The sequence below is a fragment of the Miscanthus floridulus genome, chromosome 7 (assembly GCF_019320115.1).
Source record: "Miscanthus floridulus cultivar M001 chromosome 7, ASM1932011v1, whole genome shotgun sequence".
NCBI classification, from domain to species: Eukaryota; Viridiplantae; Streptophyta; class Magnoliopsida; order Poales; family Poaceae; genus Miscanthus; species Miscanthus floridulus.
In genome coordinates, this window is record NC_089586.1 from 50,438,106 (window position 1) to 50,459,024 (window position 20,919).

Sequence of the window (20,919 nt, forward strand, 5' to 3'; positions counted from 1 at the left end):
AATATTAATATTTATGATGCATAATTAATATCACTAGATAAATCGTTGACTATATTTTCATAATAAGCTTATTTAGAGATACAAATGATAGTCAAACTTAAAAAAATTAAAACAGATACAAATTTATTTAGATGTTAATAATTAATCAAAATTTCAATACACTCTATCCTTATGATACAAATCATATCTAAAAGATGTGGAAAAAAACATTTTGTGTATTATCTAAAAGATTTCGGGTGAGAAATCTCCTTAGAACCCCCTACTATCGGTAGTTTTTCATTTATTAGCCTCCCTTTCTCTCTCATCATCTTTGAATTCTCTCACCCCTTTGACATCTCACAAATTCAAGTGGGGCCTTGTTTAGATTACCCCAAAATTCCAAGTTTTTTCACTCTCTCTCCATCACATCAATTTTTAGCCATTTGCATGGAGCATTAAATGTAGGTAAAAAAAAACTAATTGCACAGTTTAGTTGGAAATCACGAGATGAATCTTTTGAACTTAGTTGGTCCACGATTGGACAATATTTACCAAATAAGACGAAAGTGCTACTATTCATCGGGTTGAAATTTTCTTCAATCTAAACAAGGCCTGGGCTGCCTTGTCCTGGCCTGGCCTGCCTTGTCCTGCCCTACTGCGCGTGAGCGCCTCTATAAAACTCCAAGCCCCAAGAAAAGAAAAAGAAAATCAGAAAGAAAGAAAGAAAAAACCACAGCATAGACCAGTAGCCCTCACCCCTTTTTAGGACAGGATCCAATGCCTTTGCCCACCACACTCTCTCTCTCTCTCTCCTTTTACTCTTCCCATAGTCTCCTCACTCTTCCAAAACAATCAATAAACTAGCAAAAGTCAGCGCCTCCCCCTTATCTTCTCCTCCGCCCGTTTCCTCCAGCTCCATCCAAGAACCCAACCACTCCGCGTCGTCGTCGTCTGCTGCCAATGGAGGAAGAGCGCTGCTTCAACAACTGGGATCTGGACGCCGTCGTGCGCCTGGGCTGCCGCCGCCGCCTCTCCCCGCCGCGCCAGCCCGACCCGTTCGCGTCGTTTCTGCCTCCGCCGCCGCAGAAGGAGAAGCCCGTGGTGCCACCGCCGGCTAAGGAGCCAGAGCCAGAGCCATATGCCGGGTGGCCCTTCCCTGACCTCGGTGCTGGCGGCGGGCAAGACGGCGACGAGCTCCTCAGGGCCCTGCTAGCCGCCCAGCCTCCCCCGCCTCAGCCTCTGCCAACGCCAACGCCAACGCCAACGCTGCCGCCTCCCCCGCCACCACAGCAGCATCGACAGCCGGCGGTGACAGCGGTGGACGTGCCGCTACCCCAAGCGCGCCCCGCTCCGGCGAGGGCGAAGCCGAGCGGGCGGCAGGTGGCCGGTGGCGTGCCAAGATCCAAGAGAAGGTACGCTTCTCTGCTCGAGCCCTCGACACGGCGGCGGTTCTTTGAATTGTTTCTTTTTTTGGGAGGTTGAAAGCTCGGATTTTTTGCAAGCTGCTAACGCTGTTTCCTTGCATTCCAGGAAGAACCAGGTGAAGAAGGTGGTCTGCCACGTTCCGGCGGACGGCTCGTCGTCAGACGTGTGGGCGTGGCGCAAGTACGGCCAGAAGCCCATCAAGGGCTCTCCCTACCCAAGGTCGGTCAGCTAGCTAGAAGAATCCCTTCTCTCTCTGTCAGCTTCTTGCCGGCGTCGCGTCGGAGCAAACCGATCTCACCGCCTGCTGCTCTGTTTCTTGAACAGGGGATACTACCGGTGCAGCAGCTCCAAGGGGTGTGCGGCGCGGAAGCAGGTGGAGCGCAGCAGCGCGGACCCCAACACCTTCATCCTCACCTACACCGGCGAGCACAACCACGCGGCGCCGACCCACCGCAACTCGCTCGCCGGCACCACCCGCCTCAAGTTCCCTTCCTCGGCGGCGCCTCAGCCGCCGCCGCCGTCCGTGGTGGTGGGCGGCGCCGGCGCCGGTGACGCGCAGCACCAGCACCAGCAGCCGAGCCCGAGCCCAACGTTCACGTCGACCGCGGGGCTCTCACCTACGACGCCGCTGCGCACGCCGTCCATGGAGGAGGACGACGACGAGGAGGAGGACGAGCTGCTGGTGGAGGACATGGAGATGGCCGGCGAGGACGAGCTCCTGTTCCTCAACACCGACGCCGACGCCGGGGCACCCTTGTCCTCGCTCTTCGACGTCGTCGACGAGCCCTTCCTAAGCTCCCCCTGGGTGACAGCCACCAGCAGCGCCGGCGAGCCAGCCACAGGGGCAACCGGCGCCGGGAGCTGACTTCTTCTTCCAAGAGAGAGACAATGATGTGCCGTCCGTCCTTGTAGATGAAACAAAATCAAGGGAAGGGAAGAGACTATAGAAGAGAGCATCTGATCTGCCATTCTAATGCATCCATCAGTAGTAGCATCATCACCATGATACTAGTAGTAGTTCTAGCATCGGTAGTCAGTCCTGACCAGTACAGAGCTTGATCCATCAACCCTCAAGCAGTTCTTCCTCACTGATCAGAACAACATCTTTGCATTTTGTTCTTTTTCTGCTCTTTTTTTTAGGTATGGTTGGGACTTTGTATCTCTTTTATTTAGGTGCCTGTTTTTTTGCATTTGTGTATAGAAAGTGGTAGATGATGAACCAACAAAAGGAGTGAAAAAAACTAAAGAAGAAAAGTGGATGGTGTGCTTGGGTGGTTCTTCTTGCTTCTTCCTTTCCCTGCTCAACAACTTTTCTTCCTGCATGTAGCTAGCTTCTTCCTGTGTAAGCTTGAAGAGAGATGAGAACCCTTTAGTGGCAATTTTAGGCCTCGTTTAGTTCACGAAAATTTTTGAGAAATGATACTGTAGCACTATATTTGTTATTTGGCAATTAGTGTCCGATCATAGTCTAATTAGGCTTAAAAGATTCGTCTCGTGAATTTTGTCTAAACTGTGTAATTAGTTTTATTTTTTATTTATATTTAATGCTTCATGCATGTGTCCAAAGATTCGATGTAACGGGGAATCTTGAAAAATTTTGCAAAATGAAGTGCAACTAAACAGCACCTTAATCACTTTTTCTGTTCTCATGAAGGAAACCTCCATCTATCTTTGCCCTTTTGATGGTACCTTGCCACTCTCTTGATGGATGGATCTGTTTGTTTGTGTGGTGTGTGCGGATGGGGCTCTGCTCGGTGCTTTGGGCCTTTGGCTGCTTGCTGCAGCAGGAGTGGAGGATCGGAAGAGGTCAAGGGGTTTAGTGTTTTTTTTTTCTCTTGGTTTTGTTTGTATCTCCTGACTTTTTTGAGGGGAGGACAGAGCGGTGCTGTGTTCCCATGAGAGCTTTGGAGAGGGAGATATTGTTAGGACCACCCACAGGCCACGTGAATAAACCTACTCCATACACTAGCACAAGCTACCGAGTGGGGCTGGAATCTTAATGATTGAAAATGCGAACCAGGTGAAATGCCTACAAAATCGTTTGCAGCCTTGCGTGAAACGCCTTTAGTGCCTGTTTGGAATACGGGAATTTTTCCTATTCCTGCGTTTTTCCTGTGAAATTAAACTGATTCCTGTAAAATTTCTATGTGATTTCTGTGAAATTCCTGCATTCCAAACAGGCCCTTAGTGTGCTTAGAATAGCTTGATCATCGTTCCCCGAATCAGCAATATTTTTTAATCTTTGATCTATAATTTGTGTTTTTGAAAAAGAAATGCTTAATTATTTGTTTAATTGTCATTTGCTCCCTACATTTAAGTTTGCTTCCTGATCGACTTCTTAGGTTTTCAGTGTTTTTGTATTACATGTCCTAAATGTGCTCAACGCACTTCTTAGTCACTGCAAAATTATAATTTACTATGATTTGTATTATATTATTTGAGCTCTTTCTTATCATTATTAAGAATCATTTAAAAAAAAAAAGTGTAACCTCGCTTCTTGTTTAAGAAAATACTTGGTAGAGAAAATTGCAGAACAATCTTTTAGAATATGTCACATCTCAAAATTTGTATTTTAGCATACGAGCAAATAACAATAACAAAAATTAATGATTAAATATTTTTCTAAAAATTTTCAAGATTTAGTTAGATTGTTGCAATTTCAACCGTGAAAAATTGATTTTCTATTAAATTATAATTTAATTTAATTTTTGCTTTTGAAATGACCTGTTACAACTTTTCTTTGGCTTTTGGTCATTTGAGTGAGTTTTACTGTTTTTCTTTTGCTATTGATCCCACTACAAGGTTTTTGCCCTAATTCGAACACTTTATTCGCAACGCCACAAATTTAGTTGCAATAGGAGGCTTTTTGCAACAAGTACCATATTTGGTTGCGACACGTGGCACTTATTGCATCTAAACTATTGGGTTGTGTTAGTCCTATCCTCCGTTGTGAGAGGTAGGTGTCATGGCCACGATTAAAATGTAGTTGCAAGTAAGTGTAAATATTACAACAAATTAAGTGCATTGTGTTAACAATAAGTTTGTGTTGCGATAACAGGTCGTTGTTGCCACCATTCGAACGATGGTTGCAAGTAGTTTTCAATATCACCACGAACTATTGTTGCCTTATTGCCACCAATTTCCTATGTGGCTATCTTAGAGTATATCTCGTTACAAGTATCAGTTATAGTTTCCTCAAAAAAATATTGTATTGCCACAGAAATTTGTTCGAGGTTAGGCTAAACGATGTTTTAGGGAAAAAATGAAAAATAAAAAATGGTTAGGCTAAACGACGTTAGGAAAAAATGAAAAAAAAATAGTACACATGTGGGTTTTGAACCTGTCGGTGAACAATGCACCACAACAGCCTAACCATTAGGTCATCATTTGCTTCATGTCAAATTGCTTAAGTGACCGGCCTTTCAAAAATAGCCGAGCAGCCTCGCTGGAGAAAATGGTAAAAAGAATCAAGTTAATGCACCACACAGAAGATTCTAACCCTGGCCACTCCTTGCGTAGCATGGGAACTGAACATTAACCAACGTTCGTTAAAATATCTTGTCCTAGGGCAATCTAAAATCAACTCAAGCATCAATAAAAAGTTGTTTGTCAATGCTAAAATAGACAGCTTTGCTTCTGTCGTTAAAAATCAATTGAGTTTAATAGAATGTTAGAAACACAACTAGCTCAATTAGCGGCCGCTGTCCCATCCTTCGAGCAAGATAAGATCCCTAGAAAACCGAGAGATCATGTGGAATCTGTTAAATTGGTCACAACGAGATTTGGTAAGCCTTCACTAAATCAAGCTATGGCCCACTCCTTGACCCGCTGTTCGTGACCAAGAAGGATGATCCTGGCCGCCCAACGATCAAGTGCTCCATCGAACCCCCCCCCCCCCCCCCCAAGTTTTCTCTGAAGCTTTTCTGCGACCTTGATTCAGGAGTAAACATCATGTCCAAGGTAACGTATGATAAATTACTATGTGGTCCATTGTCTGCAACCCGTATTCGTCTACAACTGGCCGATCAGGCCATCCGCTTCCCCGAGGGTTGCCAAGGACGTCTTGGTAAAACTCTGTGAGGAGTACGTTCCCGTGGATTTTGTGGTGCTTGACATGGGAGGAGATGAAGAAACACCTCTCATCCTTGGGAGGCCCTTCTCAACGCCACAAACACCTGCATTTATGTGGGGTCTGGCCAAATTCATTTCCGCATTGGTGGAAAGAAAGAAAGGTTTGCCTTTGCCTCTTCAACTCTTATAAAACATACTAATGAGTAGGTCAAGGCAACCGGCTCAAAAAGAAAGCCAAGATACATGTCCCGTAGAAGGAATAATCAATCCCCCCCCCCCCCCCCCCCCCGTAGGTAAAGAATGATGAACCCGTCAAACCACAACCGCAACCAAAACCCAAACGGGTCTGGCGGAAGAGTAATAGTTGTATTTTGCTCACTGGCGGAGCTCAAGCTAGGCCAACCTGGGCCTTGGCCCCGTTGCCACAGCCTAAGTAGTAGTCATAGGCTAATAACTAGGGATGAAAACGGTATAGATATTTTCCGACCGTATTCGAAACCGAATCCGTTTAGAGGGGTTGAGATCTGTCCGTATCCGAGTTCGGATATCCAACATCCGATACCGTATCCATATCCGAATACTCAAATCGCATATTTATGATGTCGATATCCAATCGTATCCTATCCGACATAGTTGACACTATCCGTATTCGAATCCGAATCCGGACAGAAATATGAAAACAAATGTAATATCGGTGATATCCGTCCGTATCCGATCCGTTTTCATCCCTACTAATAACTAATGTTTAGTTTCTATTTTTCTTCCATTTTTCATACTAATCTTTAGAAGTAACTCTAATATAGCCTATACAGTATACTAGTGAGTATTTAAATGATAATTTGCACTCAATAGAGTGTACTTTTATTTTTATTGTTGGGTTTTTAGGTATCAGTTAGCATCAAATTTGTGATTAGTGACTAATGGTTCTAGCATTTGTATACACATTGGTTTTCAAAAGGCAAATTGGCCCCTCTTAAAATTTGATCCTAGCTCCGCCACTGATTTTGCTGGTTTATTTGTAAACCTTATCAATTTTTTTGATGGGTAAACCATGTCACTTTTTATTTTTATTGTGAAAGCATATGGATTGTCCGTCGTGTTCTTCGGTCCGTTTGCGATCCGCTCGTACAGACTTTTCGCCGTGGGAGCACGAGAGAACTGAGAACCACGGACTTTTGAAGAAAATATAAAATAAAGTGTAGGCAACGATACGGGAAGACTGATTCAAAATTCCTGCGGAGCCGACTGCCGACATCCATTCCAGGGCATGTTTGGCAGTATACCAGATGTTGGCGATTTGGCTGCGCACGCCTTGTCATTTCTTCCGCTTGTAGCCGAGAGAGGTTTTTTTGTCCTCGTACGTACTTACAACTAGAAGAGGCGCAGTGGCCCCTTCCCTGAGCTCGAGAGGTCAACACGGTTTGGGTTCGGGGCGGGCGAGGGTGGGCATGGGCCCATGGCCCATGTGTGGTGGCGGGCGGGCGGGCTGGACTGAAGCATCCATCCCATCATCAACACGCATCCTTGTCTGAACGTCTCTCTCCTGCTGGCTGGCTGCTGCTCCCGTCGCGTGCGTGCGTGACAGTGGGAGACTCGCGAGAGAGACGGGATATAACCAAATCCATTTAGAAGGGTTAAGATTTGTCCGTATCCGAGTCTAAATATTCAACATCCGATATCATAGCCTTGTTTAGATTGCAAGTTTTTTTCACTCTCTCTTCATCACATCAAATCTTTGGACACATGCATGTAGTATTAAATATAGATAAAAAAATAACTAATTACACAGTTTGATTGTAAATTACGAGACAAATCTTTTAAGCCTAGTTAGGCCATGATTGGACAATAATTGTCAAATACAAACGAAAGTGTTACAGTGCCGAATACTGATTCCTAACCTCAATCTAAACAAAGCCCATATCCGTATCTGAATACTCAAATCGCATATTTATGATGTCGATATCCAATCGTATCCTATCCGACATAGTTGACACTATCCATATTCGAATCTGAATCCGAACATAAATATAAAAACAAATGTAATATCGGTGATATCCGTCCGTATCCCATCCGTTTTCATCCGTACTGACAGCACTTATCACAGTAATAATCATAAACTGCGGCCGCTACTAGTACAGTCAGCTGCCACTAATTGGAGTGGGTGGCGTGCGCGTGGTTCGTTAGCTGTAAGCGCTGGCTTAATAACCGCAGTAAAAAAAGAAAAGGTTACTGCGGGGCGGCGGGTCATGGGAGATCGGGGTTTTGGGCCGCGACGCGAGCTGCCATGCCGGCGGCGGTCGCGGTGCTCTAGACTGACGCGCGCCCAGAGACCGAGGCCGAGCGAGTGCCTTGTGCAGTCTGGACGCTGGCCGTGGGCCGCCGGGGCGCTCCAAATTCCGAGGCGCCACTGCAGTTGGCGCTCTCGGCTGCCAGCTTTTTCTTTCCTCTGGGATGTTTGTTTCTCCCCTCCCTGGTGTCTGCTGCTCGGTTCCGTTGGCTCGTTTCGTTCCACGTGCCAACGCCATCGCATGCGCATGCCGGACTGTGTGAAACTGCCCGCCCGTCTCAAAGGAAGGACGGTCTGCCGCAGGAGATCCCGTTCCCGTCCGACCCGTTGCAGCATCAGCATCAGCAATGGCACTGGGCCACTGGCAGGCGAGCCAGGGCCAGAGCGGAGCTGCGGAGGGGAGGCCGTCCCGGAGGGAGCGACAGCCGACAGGGACGGAACGGCGACAGCGACGGCACGGCCTGCGCCCTACTACTAGACTCTGCCTCTCCTCTGCCAGTGCACGCCCCCGTCTCCAGCCCGCCATTATTGGCGTGGCGTACCTCGGCTAATTACTATCCCTGTCTTGCCCCGAGCGGGTGTATGTATATTACTAATCCCCCTCGCACCACGCGCCTACACACACTTGAGGTTGAGTCGAGGCCACTGACAGTAACACAACTGCCGCTTAATTAACTGTCGCAATCTCGCTCGCTCAACAACAGGCGTCCATGGATTGCGCTTTCCGCCCTTGCGTAAGCCAAGCCAAGCAGTAGCACGCGTACGTACAACGTGTGAGGTCGGTCAGGACTCAGGACAATAATTAAAAGAGGTGCACCGTGCACAGCTGGGCTCGATTACCAGCAGTAGCTTTTCTCCTTCCAAAAGTGCGATGCCAGCCACGACTTCACATGATTATATATATTATTCATCCATCCATGTTACGCTCTTCCTTCCGAGTGTTCCGTCAGTGTTGTTATTGCCTATGCCAGTTGCCAAACAAGCCTCGTTCGCTGCTGCCAACGTCGAGTTAGCAGTAGACACGACACGGGGTTGCGTTGTGGCCTGTGGGTTGGTTTCGTTTCCATGAGTGAACTAAAATTAGCAACCAGTTCTGCTTCTTTCGTCTGCGGGACCTGTACTTGTACTCGGTTGGCGAGAAGGTTGGACAGGCGCCACATCAGGATATTGCTTTTTTGCTACAATGATGCAATGCAAGCGTGGTTTTTAATTTTACTGTTTTTTGGTTATCCCAAAAATCGCCATCAAAATCCTTGGCCAGTTGGCCTCTTTTAGACCCTCTCCAGTGAACATGACAGCAAACTGGTGCATCGTCCTCCACGGCAACTCCAACAGCCGATTCAACAGCTAAAGTACACCAAACACATGCAAGTGAGAAAGAAGGATCGGGTCACTTTGACCACAAGTCCAGAACACAAATCAATTTTTATCTGTCCGCTTGAGTTGCTGCGGCATTCAATCGAGGACCAGTGCCTGCTGCAGGGGACGGTGCAATTTTGAGTCGCTTTTGACTTTGAGATGAATCGGTTCCTGAGATTGATTGATGGATGCATGGTTTTCCATTCACTACTTCTGGTGCTCTAACACGGCTTGTAGTTGTAGCCTAGACTGTTTGACAACTGTTAGGATTGTAGTTGCTTGGCTAATAGGCTAACAACTAGCTAACACCTTTGCTAAAAATTAGATTGCCCATAAAGCCCTCCTATTTAGATAAAATTTCATGGTGTCATTTTTTAGACAGACACATCAATTAGACTGTTTGACAACTGTTAGGATTGTAGTTGTAGCCTAGAGTCTTTCTTTCTCTATCGCTTACTTACAATGGGCATGAGATGATGATATGGTGAGTAAATATGTCTGTCACAATTTAATAAAGATGTGGATTGAGTAAATTGTTGGATTGTCAAATCAAGGTAAAAGACAATTTGTTTGTTTGGTCTAAGAATCAGCAGCCCTACACTGCCTAGGATAAGATCAGTTTCAGTGGAAAGTTTCATTTTGTTGTTTCTAAGATTGCCATGTCATATGGAATAAAATAAAACTTGGATGAAACACCCACTCTCAATGCAAAGTTTCATTCTATGGTTTCATAAACATTTAATTATGTGACTCATAGAGAGTTGGTAATCGTGACAAGAGAATTTCATCTCCATGAAACCCAATCCTTCCCTCTCTTCATTAAAGCTTTGTCATATCATCAAAAATGCATACTATATGGCAGGCTATTAAATGCAAATAAAACTCGTGAAACTTTCACGGAAACTGGCCTAAGGGTTAATATTCACATTGTTTAAGCGTCTTTTTGTCAGCACGACCCGAGAGATTCTGTCGAGCTCGTACATACGTACTGAAAATCTAGTAGACGCTGTGAGTTCCAATGGGTAGGAGTAGGAGCGCTTGCGAGTGAGACCCAGCACCCGACGTTGGATTGGATCCGCCCCTGCGGGGCAGATGTCGCCGCGAGTACGTGATGCCCACAGCCACAGGACCTCCTCTGCCTCAGCGCCTGTCGGTGCCGTCCAGCGTGCTGTTGCGTGCGCCACGGGCAACTCTTGCTTCCCTCGTGCAGTGCCGTGCCACCGTGTGGGCTCCAATGCAGGCCCAATCAGGCAATCATGTTCGAGGTCGGCCATGCCTCCGCACGGACAAGCAACATTCCACAACGCTTTTCTTTCCATTTTGTTTCTCAGACTTTGGGAACAGAAATACAGAATAGCAAAGAGGAGACAGGATGGAGCAAACAGCAACCAAATCTATCTTGCAATTATTTCATCTACACTTTATATAAACGTAAATTATGTTCACCCGTTCTTGCTTAAAGCACGACCAAATACTAAAGAGTTCTTTGCACGACATTTAACATCACACCCTCATAATCTGATCAGCTAATGTGTAAAAAAACACTAAAGAGAGGTGAACACAATTGGTGGAAAGAGAGTGTTCAGGGAGCTCTGAATCAAGAAGAGGAGAAAAAGAGAAAACAGAAGCTAGACATGTCTTGAACCCAATCCACGGCGTGCAAAGATAGGGCTAGGCGTGCATCGTCGCTGTCTTCTTGAAGTCGATCTTGTCCACCTTCACCTCGCCGTCAATCAGCTCGTAGACGTACACCACCACGCGGAGCCCGTCAATGTCCATCAGCACAAAGCTTGGGTTCACGTCGTATGTGATGCTGCTGTAGGCGCCCGTGGCTGAGCCAGGGTTGATCACCACGCCTCCCTCGTGCTTATATGCCTTGAACTGGTGGGTGTGCCCGGTCACCAGGATGTCCACGTCCAGCTGCCGCTGGAGCATCGCCAGGGAGTCCAGGTCGCCCCATGGTACAACCTGATGTTCGGTTCATGTAGAGGTTTAGTGAAAATTTGTTTAACGGAAAATAAATGTAAGATAGACAGTCACAATGACCACATGCGCAAATTTGACATTTGACATTGGGGCAGAGCTGGTCTACTGGAATTCAAAAGCCACAAAGTGCACAAACAATGCGCTTACAATCAGTTATTGCCCATTAATCATGTTTACTGAAGTCATATCGTTAAGAATGGTGAAGTACAGAGTAGAAAAAACTAAATGGAGAGCGGTTCTCATAAATTGTGTGAATGAAGGTGCAGAAATATGGTGCATGCACTGGCAGATACAATGAACGAACATCGTGCATGGCTCTCCACAAATGAAGTTCTAGACACCGAGCATGGGCTTTGTGGTGTGGCCAGGCTTGATGTCCCCAAGGAGGGAGTATCAAATCACTTTATGGATATGGTCTATGGAAATGGATCACTCTCTCTGGCTCCTATTAGAGACTATCATTTGTTTCAACTTTAGAAGAAGACAAATCTGTTCTTCCAATAAAACTATAGACCATTAGAAAACCATTGAATGCTCCTATATTGAAACACCACAACAAAAGTTTTCAAGGCCACTTTATAGAGCTCTGCAGAGGTGTTCTTCACTGCAAAAGTTCCAGTGGACAGGAGACATATCTGGTTCCACTTTATAGAGCTCTGCATTTTCAAGACCAATAAGACAGTTGACCTAATGAATGACACCGAAGACTACATACAACAAAGGGTTTGATTTTTATGATTTTTGGTAGTTAAGCACATTATTTGGTAACTTCATGACTAAAAGTCACCTCACTAGAACTGAGAAACATATTGCCAGATTTGCCATGGAAAGCCATGTGTTTAATTTATTTTTCCTGGGTAAGAACTAAGAACTACGCAAATGATTGAACTTTTGTGGTCAAGTTGAGACGAGTAAAATTGAGGGTTTAGCCATCTACGCACTTAGCACACCCTGGCTTTTATTCTAGAAAATAAGAGAATTACTTCTTTCCTGATCTCAGGAAACTCAGAAAGAAAATTTACCAAAGTAAAAATTACGAATTGATGATCCATGATATCAGAATGGCTGGAGGTAGTTTCAAAGATGTATCAAATTTACACGCAGGGCATGAACATGCTAAGATAAAAAGAAACAAAAATTGTTTATGGAGTCTGTGCTAACATCAGATTGCTGAACACACATCTAACTAAAAGTACAGTCAGGTTTCAAGAATATGCATATAGCAGAGTGATAGTTCATGAGCAAAGAACAATGCAGTTTAAAACTTTAAATAACCAGGTTAACAAACATGGTCAAACGTGAAATAAATTATACGCATCATAAAACAAGCATAGGTTTCTTTTGTGTGCCAAGGAGCACCTGTAAGAATACAACTATTACCAACAACAACAACAACATAGCCTTTCAGTCCCAAGCAAGTTGGGGTAGGCTAAAGTTGAAACCCACCAAGAGCCCCAAGTCACGAAGAATACAACTATTACCATGGGCATGAAAGTAATAGCTCCCGTACATTTCCTGAGTAAAAAACAAACCTGATGACCATGGCACAGCCCAAGCTTAAACTGACCAATTGTAAGTGTCTTAGTCTCTGGGTATCGAGCATCCTCATCATATTCACCTCTGGTAATGTGGAGATCAGGGCAAAGGCTTTTCAGGTAGTCATGGACTTCCTACATTGAAATTATGAAAATTATTAGTCTGTATTTCATCAGAACAAAAACACTCAGTTCATACAAGCCATCAATCTGTGATAGGAAAATGGGATACCATAACCCAGGTTTGAAAGTACATTTGCAACTATGATAAGTTAAATGGTGAATTACCAAATCCCACAAAAGAATAACCAATACACGAACATATAGAAAAAAATAGACGCTCCTTGACAAGGATCCGTTGGGGCGTAAATCTCTTAGCGACGCGTCATATCGGAACCCGGGTATGGTGTTAAATGAGCAAGGGTCGGGTCGTCACCCCCGTGACGCGCCGTGTCGCGATCTGGGCACGGTGTCAAGTGAGCAAGGATCGGGTCGTCGCATCCTTAGTGGCGCGCTACATCGGCGCCCGGGTGTAGTGAAAAATGAGCAAGGGTCTTCACATTTGAGTCGACGGGTGCGAAGGGTAAGGAAGCTAGTCGAACCAACTAGGATCCGTTTAGTTAGTTGGAATGTAGGGTCGCTTACAGGTAAGTTAAGAGAATTAGTTGATACCGCGACTAGGAGGCGTGTAAATATATAATGCATTCAAGAGACTAAATGGAAGGGTCAGAAGGCGAAGGAGGTGGACAATACAGGTTTCAAGCTTTGGTACACAGGGACAGTTGCGAATAGAAATGGAGTAGGAGTTCTGATTGATAAGAGCCTCAAGAATAGTGTGGTGGAAGTGAGAAGGCAAGGAGATATGATTATCTTAGTCAAGCTTGTCATTGGTGATATGATCTTGAACGTAATTAGTGCGTATGCCCCCCAAGTAGGCCTCGACGAGAGTGCTAAGAGACAGTTTTGGGAAGACTTAGATGGCCTGATTAGAGCTATACCTAGTAGTGAGAAGCTTTTTATAGGAGAAGATCTTAATGTGTATGTAGGTACTACAAGCACAGGTTTTGAGGCAGTTCATGGAGGTTTTGGGTATGGTAGTAGGAATCAGGAGGGGGAGGAAGTTCTGGACTTCGCGGTAGCTTTTAACCTGATGATAGCCAATACTTTCTTTAGAAAGAGAGAATCTCATCTAGTGACCTTCAGTAGCGAACAACACTCTAGCCAGATTGGCCTTGTCCTCACAAGAAGAAAGGACAAACGAGCATGCTTGGGTTGCAAGGTGATACCAGGGGAGTGTATTATTTCTCAACATAAGCTTTTGGTGGCAGACTTTCGTTTTCAGGTGCGTGCCCGTAGGGATAAACAAGCTAAGATTGAAAGAACAAAGTGGTGGAAACTAAAAGGGGAGACGTCAGAGGTATTCAGGGAAAGGGTTATCAAAGAGGGCTCTTTGAAGGAAGAAGATGACATAAACAACATGTGGGAGAAGATGGCAACCAACATTCGGAAGGTGACCTCAAAGGTGTGTGGAGTAACCAAAGGAAGTGGAGGTGAGGCTAAAGATACTTGGTGGTGGAACGAGGAAGTCCAAAGGGCTATTAAGGAGAAGAAAGAGTGTTATAGACACTTGTACCATGACAAGAGTGTGGGCAACATAGAGAAGTACAATGGCAAAGAAGACTGTAAAGCGAGCTGTAAGTGTGGCAAAGGGTAGAGCATACGAGGATCTTTACCGACGTTTGAGTATGAATGAAGGAGAGAAGGACATTTATAGGATGACTAGGGTTCGTGAGAGAAAGGCAAGAGACTTCAACCAAGTTAAGTGCATTAAGGATGAAAGGGAGCATTTCTTGGTGAAGGAGAATGAGATCCGACATCGATGGCAAAAGTATTTTGATAAATTGTTCAATGGTAAGAATACGGACACAACCTTTTAGTTGGATGACTTTTTTTATGACACCAATAGGCGCTTTGTGTGGAGAATCCAAGAATCTGAGGTCAGAGAGGCGTTGAAAAGGATAAAAGGAGGTAAGACGATGGGACCGGATGTTATCCCAATCGAGGTGTGAAGATGCCTCGGGGACATAGCTATAGTATGGCTAACCAAGCTGTTTAACCATACTTTTCGATCGAACAATATGCTTAATGAGTGGAGAAGTATATTGGTACCGATCTACAAGAATAAAGGGGATATTCAAAGTTGTACTAATTACCGGGGAATTAAGTTGATGAACCATACTATGAAGCTATATGAGAGAGTTATCGAGCATCACTTGAGAGCAATAACGCGGGTCTCTATAAACCAATTTGGTTTCATGCCCGGAAGGTAAACCATGGAAGCCATTTTCTTAATAAGACAAGTTATGGAGCGGTATAGGAAGAAGAAGAATGACCTACACATAGTTTTTATTGACTTGGAGAAAGCTTATGATAAAATACCAAGGAATGTTATGTGGTGGGCTTTGGACAAACATAAAGTTCCAACGAAGTACGTCGGGCTCATTAAGGACATGTACAACAATGTTGTGACTAGAGTTCGAACAAGTGATGGAGACACGGATGACTTCCCGATTAGGATATGACTACATCAAGGGTCAGCTTTGAGCCCTTATTTGTTTGCCTTAGTGATGGATGAGGTCACAAGGGGCATACAAGGGGACATCTCTTGGTGTATGCTTTTCGCGGACGATGTAGTGCTAGTTGATGAAAGCCGGACATGAGTGAATCAGAAACTGTAGTTATGGCGGAAGACTTTGGAGTTCAAAGGTTTTAGACTCGGTAGAACTAAAACTGAGTATATGAGATGTGACTTCAGCACTACTACTCGGGAGGAGGAAGATATTAGTTTGGAAGGTCAAGTAGTGCATAGGAAGGATACCTTTCGATATTTAGGATCAATGCTACAGAAAGACGGTGATATTGATGAAGATGTTAGCCATAGAATCAAAGCAGGGTGGATGAAGTGGCGGCAAACATCTGGTGTCCTATGTGACAAAAGGGTACCACAGAAGCTAAAATGCAAGTTTTATAGAACGGCGATTAGACCTGCTATGTTGTATGGTGCAGAATGTTGGCCTACGAAAAGACGACATGTTCAACAGATAGGTATCGCGAAAATACGTATGTTGCGTTGGATTTGCGATCATACAAGAAGGGATCGAGTTCGGAACGATGATATACGTGATAGATTAGGGTAGCACCAATTGAAGAAAAACTTGTCCAACACCGGTTGAGATGGTTTGAACATGTCCAACGGAGACCTCCAGAGGCATCAGTGCGTAGTGGAATGCTAAGCCAGGATAGTAACGTGAAGAGAGACAGAGTTAGACCAAAGTTGACTTGGGTAGAGGCAATAAAAGGAGACTTAAAATGATGGAATATACCCAAAGACTTAGCCTTAGATAGGAGTGCTTGGAAGACTATCCACGTGCCTGAACCTTGATTGCTTCTGCTGGGTTTCAACTCTAGCCTACCCCAACTTGTTTGGGACTTAAAAGCTTTGTTGTTGTTGTTGTTGCTGCTGCTCCTTGACAAGGATGGCACAAACATTCATACTGCAAGGAGTAGGTATGCCATGCAACAGTACCACTGATACATAGAACCCTAGAACTAATAGTATCATAGGCCAAAATCCATCAACATACTCTACCTATACCAATAAAAGAAAAAAAGGCACCAACTTCATCAAGATTATAAAATGCACACACACAACTAGACCAACCTAGAAGGAACTAGGTAACATTTTCTTAAGAAGAAAATAGGCACCCAAATTCGCCTCGGCAAAGACTTGAACCTGGGTGGTCTAGACCATACCCAACTTCATCAAGGTGAAATGCATCTCTTCAACTGTTCTTTTAAAAAAAGGCAAATTAACCAAGTATGTAGGTTTCATTAAGCCACAAACACTTCTACTAGGTCGATTCCGTGTTTACAACCCTGTGTATTGGTGCCTAATGCACAGAATCTGCATTACCATATCTCCCGTATATGCGAGTGGGGGAAAGTTCTTCATCTATTTCCAGTTCCAAAAGGATAATTCAGCAAACCAATGATGGCACAGCAAGATAAGCCAAACATATTAAACACTCTTGCCAACAAAGCAAGCTTTTGAACTTGGTGTATTCTCAATTAAAGCTAAAGCTATTTAGCCTACAATTTAAAAAAAAGGCCAAAATTTTAAGTACTCCCACTGGTCACTAAAGCATTACGTTTATGACAAGCACAACAAGCAGCAAACAAGCTAATTGCCCCGTATGAAACATCATGTTTATTTGACTGGAGGCAGTATATACCATTTTGTGCACAACTTTTTGTTAGCAAAACCAAAATATAATGGCCTATTTGGCCTAGCTGCACCTTCACCTTCTATAATATTCCAAGACAAACAACAACAACAACAACAAAGCCTTTAAGTCCCAAACAAGTTGGGGTAGGCTAGAGTTGAAACCCAACAGAAGCAATCAAGGTTCAGGGCACGTGAATAGCTGTTTTCCAAGCACTCCTATCTAAGGCTAAGTCTTTAGGTATATTCCATCCTTTCAAGTCTCCTTTTATTGCCTCTACCCAAGTCAACTTCGGTCTTCCTCTGCCTCTCTTCACATTACTATTCTGGCTTAGAATATTCCAAGACAAAGCGACACCAAATAGATGACAGCTTCTTGGGCCTAACCCTAGGTCCAGTTTGTACTAGAGATCCTAAATACGCTCAGCCAGAGGGTCTGGGGACTTATGTTATGGCTTATGGCTTATGACTTATGACTTTATGAGCAAACATCTGATAAACTAGATTATTACAGAAGATTAAACTATGCCAAACAGAAACATATCAACTGGCATGCTTATACGATGACAAGAACTTAAAGGTGAACAAGTAGCAATATATGGCGCATATAGTACTATTCTATGCAACTATCCTTATCAACATGCAAGTTAGCCATCAGGAAATGACACTTTTGCTTCCTTGGAGATGTGAATTGTGAAGATCAGAGAGAACTGAAGACTGCGTGATTAAGAACAACTTGCCCGTATACTTTACAACCTATTGTCTGAATGGTATTCAGGTTACTCCACAATTTATTACAATTGCATAATGCCTAGTAAACATAGACATGGTGAGCATGTTGCCGGCTGAGAATTTTCCCTTACAGTTTAACAATTACTGGAAAGAGCTCTACGACTATAAGCAGTAAGATGCACCATTGGTGTACTGAACATGCAAAATAGTAATCCTACGGTCACTGATTTTTTTGACAAAGCATCAGCATTGGGGTCCATCGATCATCAATTTGCCTCAACAAAACGGAAAACCACAAAATGGAGTCCAGTTATAAAGACCAACTCGGTGCTATTGTCATCCTGCAGCCCAAAATAACCTAACCACGCACACGCTACCTAACCGAACCAAACAAACGACTGCAGTAGACTAATACAGCGATGCTGCTGATCCCAGCACGACCTAAGAACCGTAACGATTTCTCTCGTGATGTAACTATCCACTGAACTACGACCTAGCCAGCGCAACAAAATTGGACGCATGAAGCGAGAGGAAGGGATTGTAAGATCGATCGAAAAGGGGTCGCCGGTTACCCGGCCGGCCGGCCGGCCAGGCGAGGAAGGTAAGGTTACCTTGATGCAGAGGTTGCCCGTGCAGATGATGTGTTGGATCTTGCCGGGCACGAGCATGGACTTGAATTTGGCGGGCAGGTCGGGTGCCCGGTGCGGGATGTGCAGATCCCCCAGCGCAAGCACGAGCACCATCCTCCCCCGCTATCGCCTCCTTCCCCTCCCCCCTCTCCTTACTCTTGATCTCCTACTGAGCTGTACCTCCACCCTACGATCCGCGTCTCCTACCTCAGGTCAGCTCTCTATTTGGTAGAGCTGCACACCATGATCCGAGCCAAAACCGTCAAGCACCTCACCCCGCTCTCCTCCGCGAACAAGATCGATCCCCTTGCCCCTTACTTCAGCCTTCAGATGCGCGAGCGCGACAGAAGGGGAGAAGAGGAAGAGAGGGGCAAGCACGTGGGGCCGTGGGTCCACTTGTCACACCGACGGAGCTGGTTTGCTAGCTTCGCTGTACGGAGTGGGCTCGTATTGGGCTAATGACCGGGCCGGATGAGTGTTGTCCCGCTGTGCACGAGGGACACGGCCCGTTTGCGCTCCATCGGTTTCGCCCAGTTCGTTGGGCTAGCGTCAAGCCCAAGTGCTAAACAGTAAACACACATCTGTCAAGCTCTGGTGCCTCAGTTCAACTTGTGTTTGAAAAGATTGAGTTACACTCGTGATGTGTTTGTCCGGTGATTATTATAGTTTTGTGATTCGGTAATGCTGCAGTCAGGCCTTCCGTCGAGACGGACGCTTGCTTCATAGGCCTGTGGACCGTACCCAAGCAATCTGCTCCCTTGTACCAAATCAACTGGGCGCTTCCATGGCTTCTAAATAAATGGATTTGCCCACTCCGCCTCGCGGCGTTCTCCACCGCTGCACCCGTGCTGCCTGCTCGCCGCGGCTGCCTCCACCGAGCCAGCGAGCCTCCTCGCCGTCGCGGGGGTCTGGTCGCTCGCTAGTGCCGCTGGCTGGCCGCGCTAAACCTAGTAGCAGCTGCACTAGCCCCCGGACGCCGCGTGTGGCCAGGCAACAAGGAGAGGGAGCCGACGCTAGCTGGCCCTAGGCCAGGCACATGTGCAGCTGGCCGGAATCGGCCGTTCTACGCTCTGCTCTGCGTCATGCGGAATAAGGGAAAAAACGTATGTTGCAAGCGTATGTTTTAATTGTTTCAGATGTTTCATAGTTACGTTGTAAGTGTTTCAGATGGATGTTGCAAAAGTAGATCAGAATGTTGCATATGTTGCAATAGTTGTACACGTATGTTGCAAGTGTATGTTCCCAATGTTTCATTTGTGTTCTCAGACGTATGTTGCAAGTGTGTTTATTTGGATGTTGCATATGTTTCATAAATATGTTACACAAGTGTTTTATTTGGATGTTTCGTATGTCTGCAATGGTTTTCAAACTTTTCCAAGTGTTTTAGAAGCATGTTTCAAGTGCTTTATCTATCTTTAGACGTATGTTGCAAGTGTTGCATCTAGGATGTTTCAAAAAGTAGATCATGTGTTGTATATGGGATGTGCGTGAGCGGTCCTCGCGTGTAGTATGGCGGCGCAAGCCCCACGTGGGAGCGCGAAACGCAGGCGCGGGAGAAGGCGTGCTGTCCTGAGATCGGGCATGAAGTGTAGGCACACGTGGGGGAAACAAAGTGCAGCGCGGGCATCCGGACTCGGGCATCCATCCGGATGTTCGTGCGCTAGCACTACCGTTGTGATTGAGTTCATAAACCCTCTTGGCTTGGTTTATTACTCTAAATAAGTAATGAAATTGTATTTTCATAAAAAATCAGTAGAATGAAAACATACATTGAGAATGGTTATTTATCCATGTTTTATTTCATTCTATCTGACATGTTATTCTTAAAAAAATATAAGCATACCTTGGACGTTGCTAAGGGAATTGAGGATATATTAGGATGAAATTGGACAAAATTACTTATATAAGAAATAAACTATTATAATTTAATGGTAGTGAATTGCGTGGCATACTAATTACGATAATTAAGTACAAGTAATAGTGGTATGCTGGCTCTCCTTATATGAAGAAAAAAATATTGTAAATTAATGGTAATGGATGACGTAGCGTACTAATGATGATAATTAAATGCACGTAATAATGGAGTGCTGAGGTGGACTGATTGCATGTCGAGATAGAATGAAACCATGCATTGAGGATGGTTGTTTTTATCAATGTTTTATTACATTATACCTGACAAGGTATTCTTGAAAACTATAGACTATTACATTATACCTGACATAGTATACGGCGCGTGGTATTCTTGAAAACTATAAGCTGTATATTACGATAAAATTAGAGTAAATTACTTATATGAAAAATAAACTATTATAAATTAATGATAGTGGATGGCATGATATACTAGTGACGATAATTAAATGCATGTGATAGTGGTCTGTTTTACTTATAAGAAGAAATAAATTATTATAAAATATTGGTAATAAATGGCATGGCATACTAAGATAATTAAATGCATGTGATTGTGGACTACTAAGTGGACTGCTTGCATGTTGAGATAGAATGACTAGTGGAATTTATAGGATTACAAGGATACCCCATGCGTCACTGCAGAAATCACATATGAAAGTATACTACTTACATTTACTTATATATATGAACCGAGAAATATTGTAATGCATGAAAGCGGATGATTTA

At 44.6% G+C, this 20,919-nt stretch overlaps 2 protein-coding genes across 2 annotated transcripts; one reads left to right on the top strand and one right to left on the bottom strand.

Moving 5' to 3' along the window:
- The first annotated feature begins 708 nt into the window (after positions 1–708).
- Positions 709–2,965, top strand: LOC136463211 (probable WRKY transcription factor 27). Its single transcript, XM_066462230.1, has 3 exons — positions 709–1,391; positions 1,510–1,623; positions 1,729–2,965. Exons 1-3 carry the CDS (start codon positions 940–942, stop codon positions 2,267–2,269), a joined length of 1,107 nt encoding a protein of 368 aa, XP_066318327.1. The 5' UTR covers positions 709–939; the 3' UTR covers positions 2,270–2,965.
- A 7,507-nt stretch (positions 2,966–10,472) lies between these two features.
- Positions 10,473–18,632, bottom strand: LOC136466976 (vacuolar protein sorting-associated protein 29-like). The gene is made up of 3 exons (XM_066465519.1): positions 18,268–18,632; positions 12,640–12,777; positions 10,473–11,089 (listed from the first exon to the last, which is right to left on the bottom strand). The coding sequence occupies exons 1-3, from the start codon at positions 18,397–18,399 to the stop codon at positions 10,793–10,795; spliced, it is 567 nt and encodes a 188-aa protein (XP_066321616.1). The 5' UTR covers positions 18,400–18,632; the 3' UTR covers positions 10,473–10,792.
- Between the last annotated feature and the right edge of the window lie 2,287 nt (positions 18,633–20,919).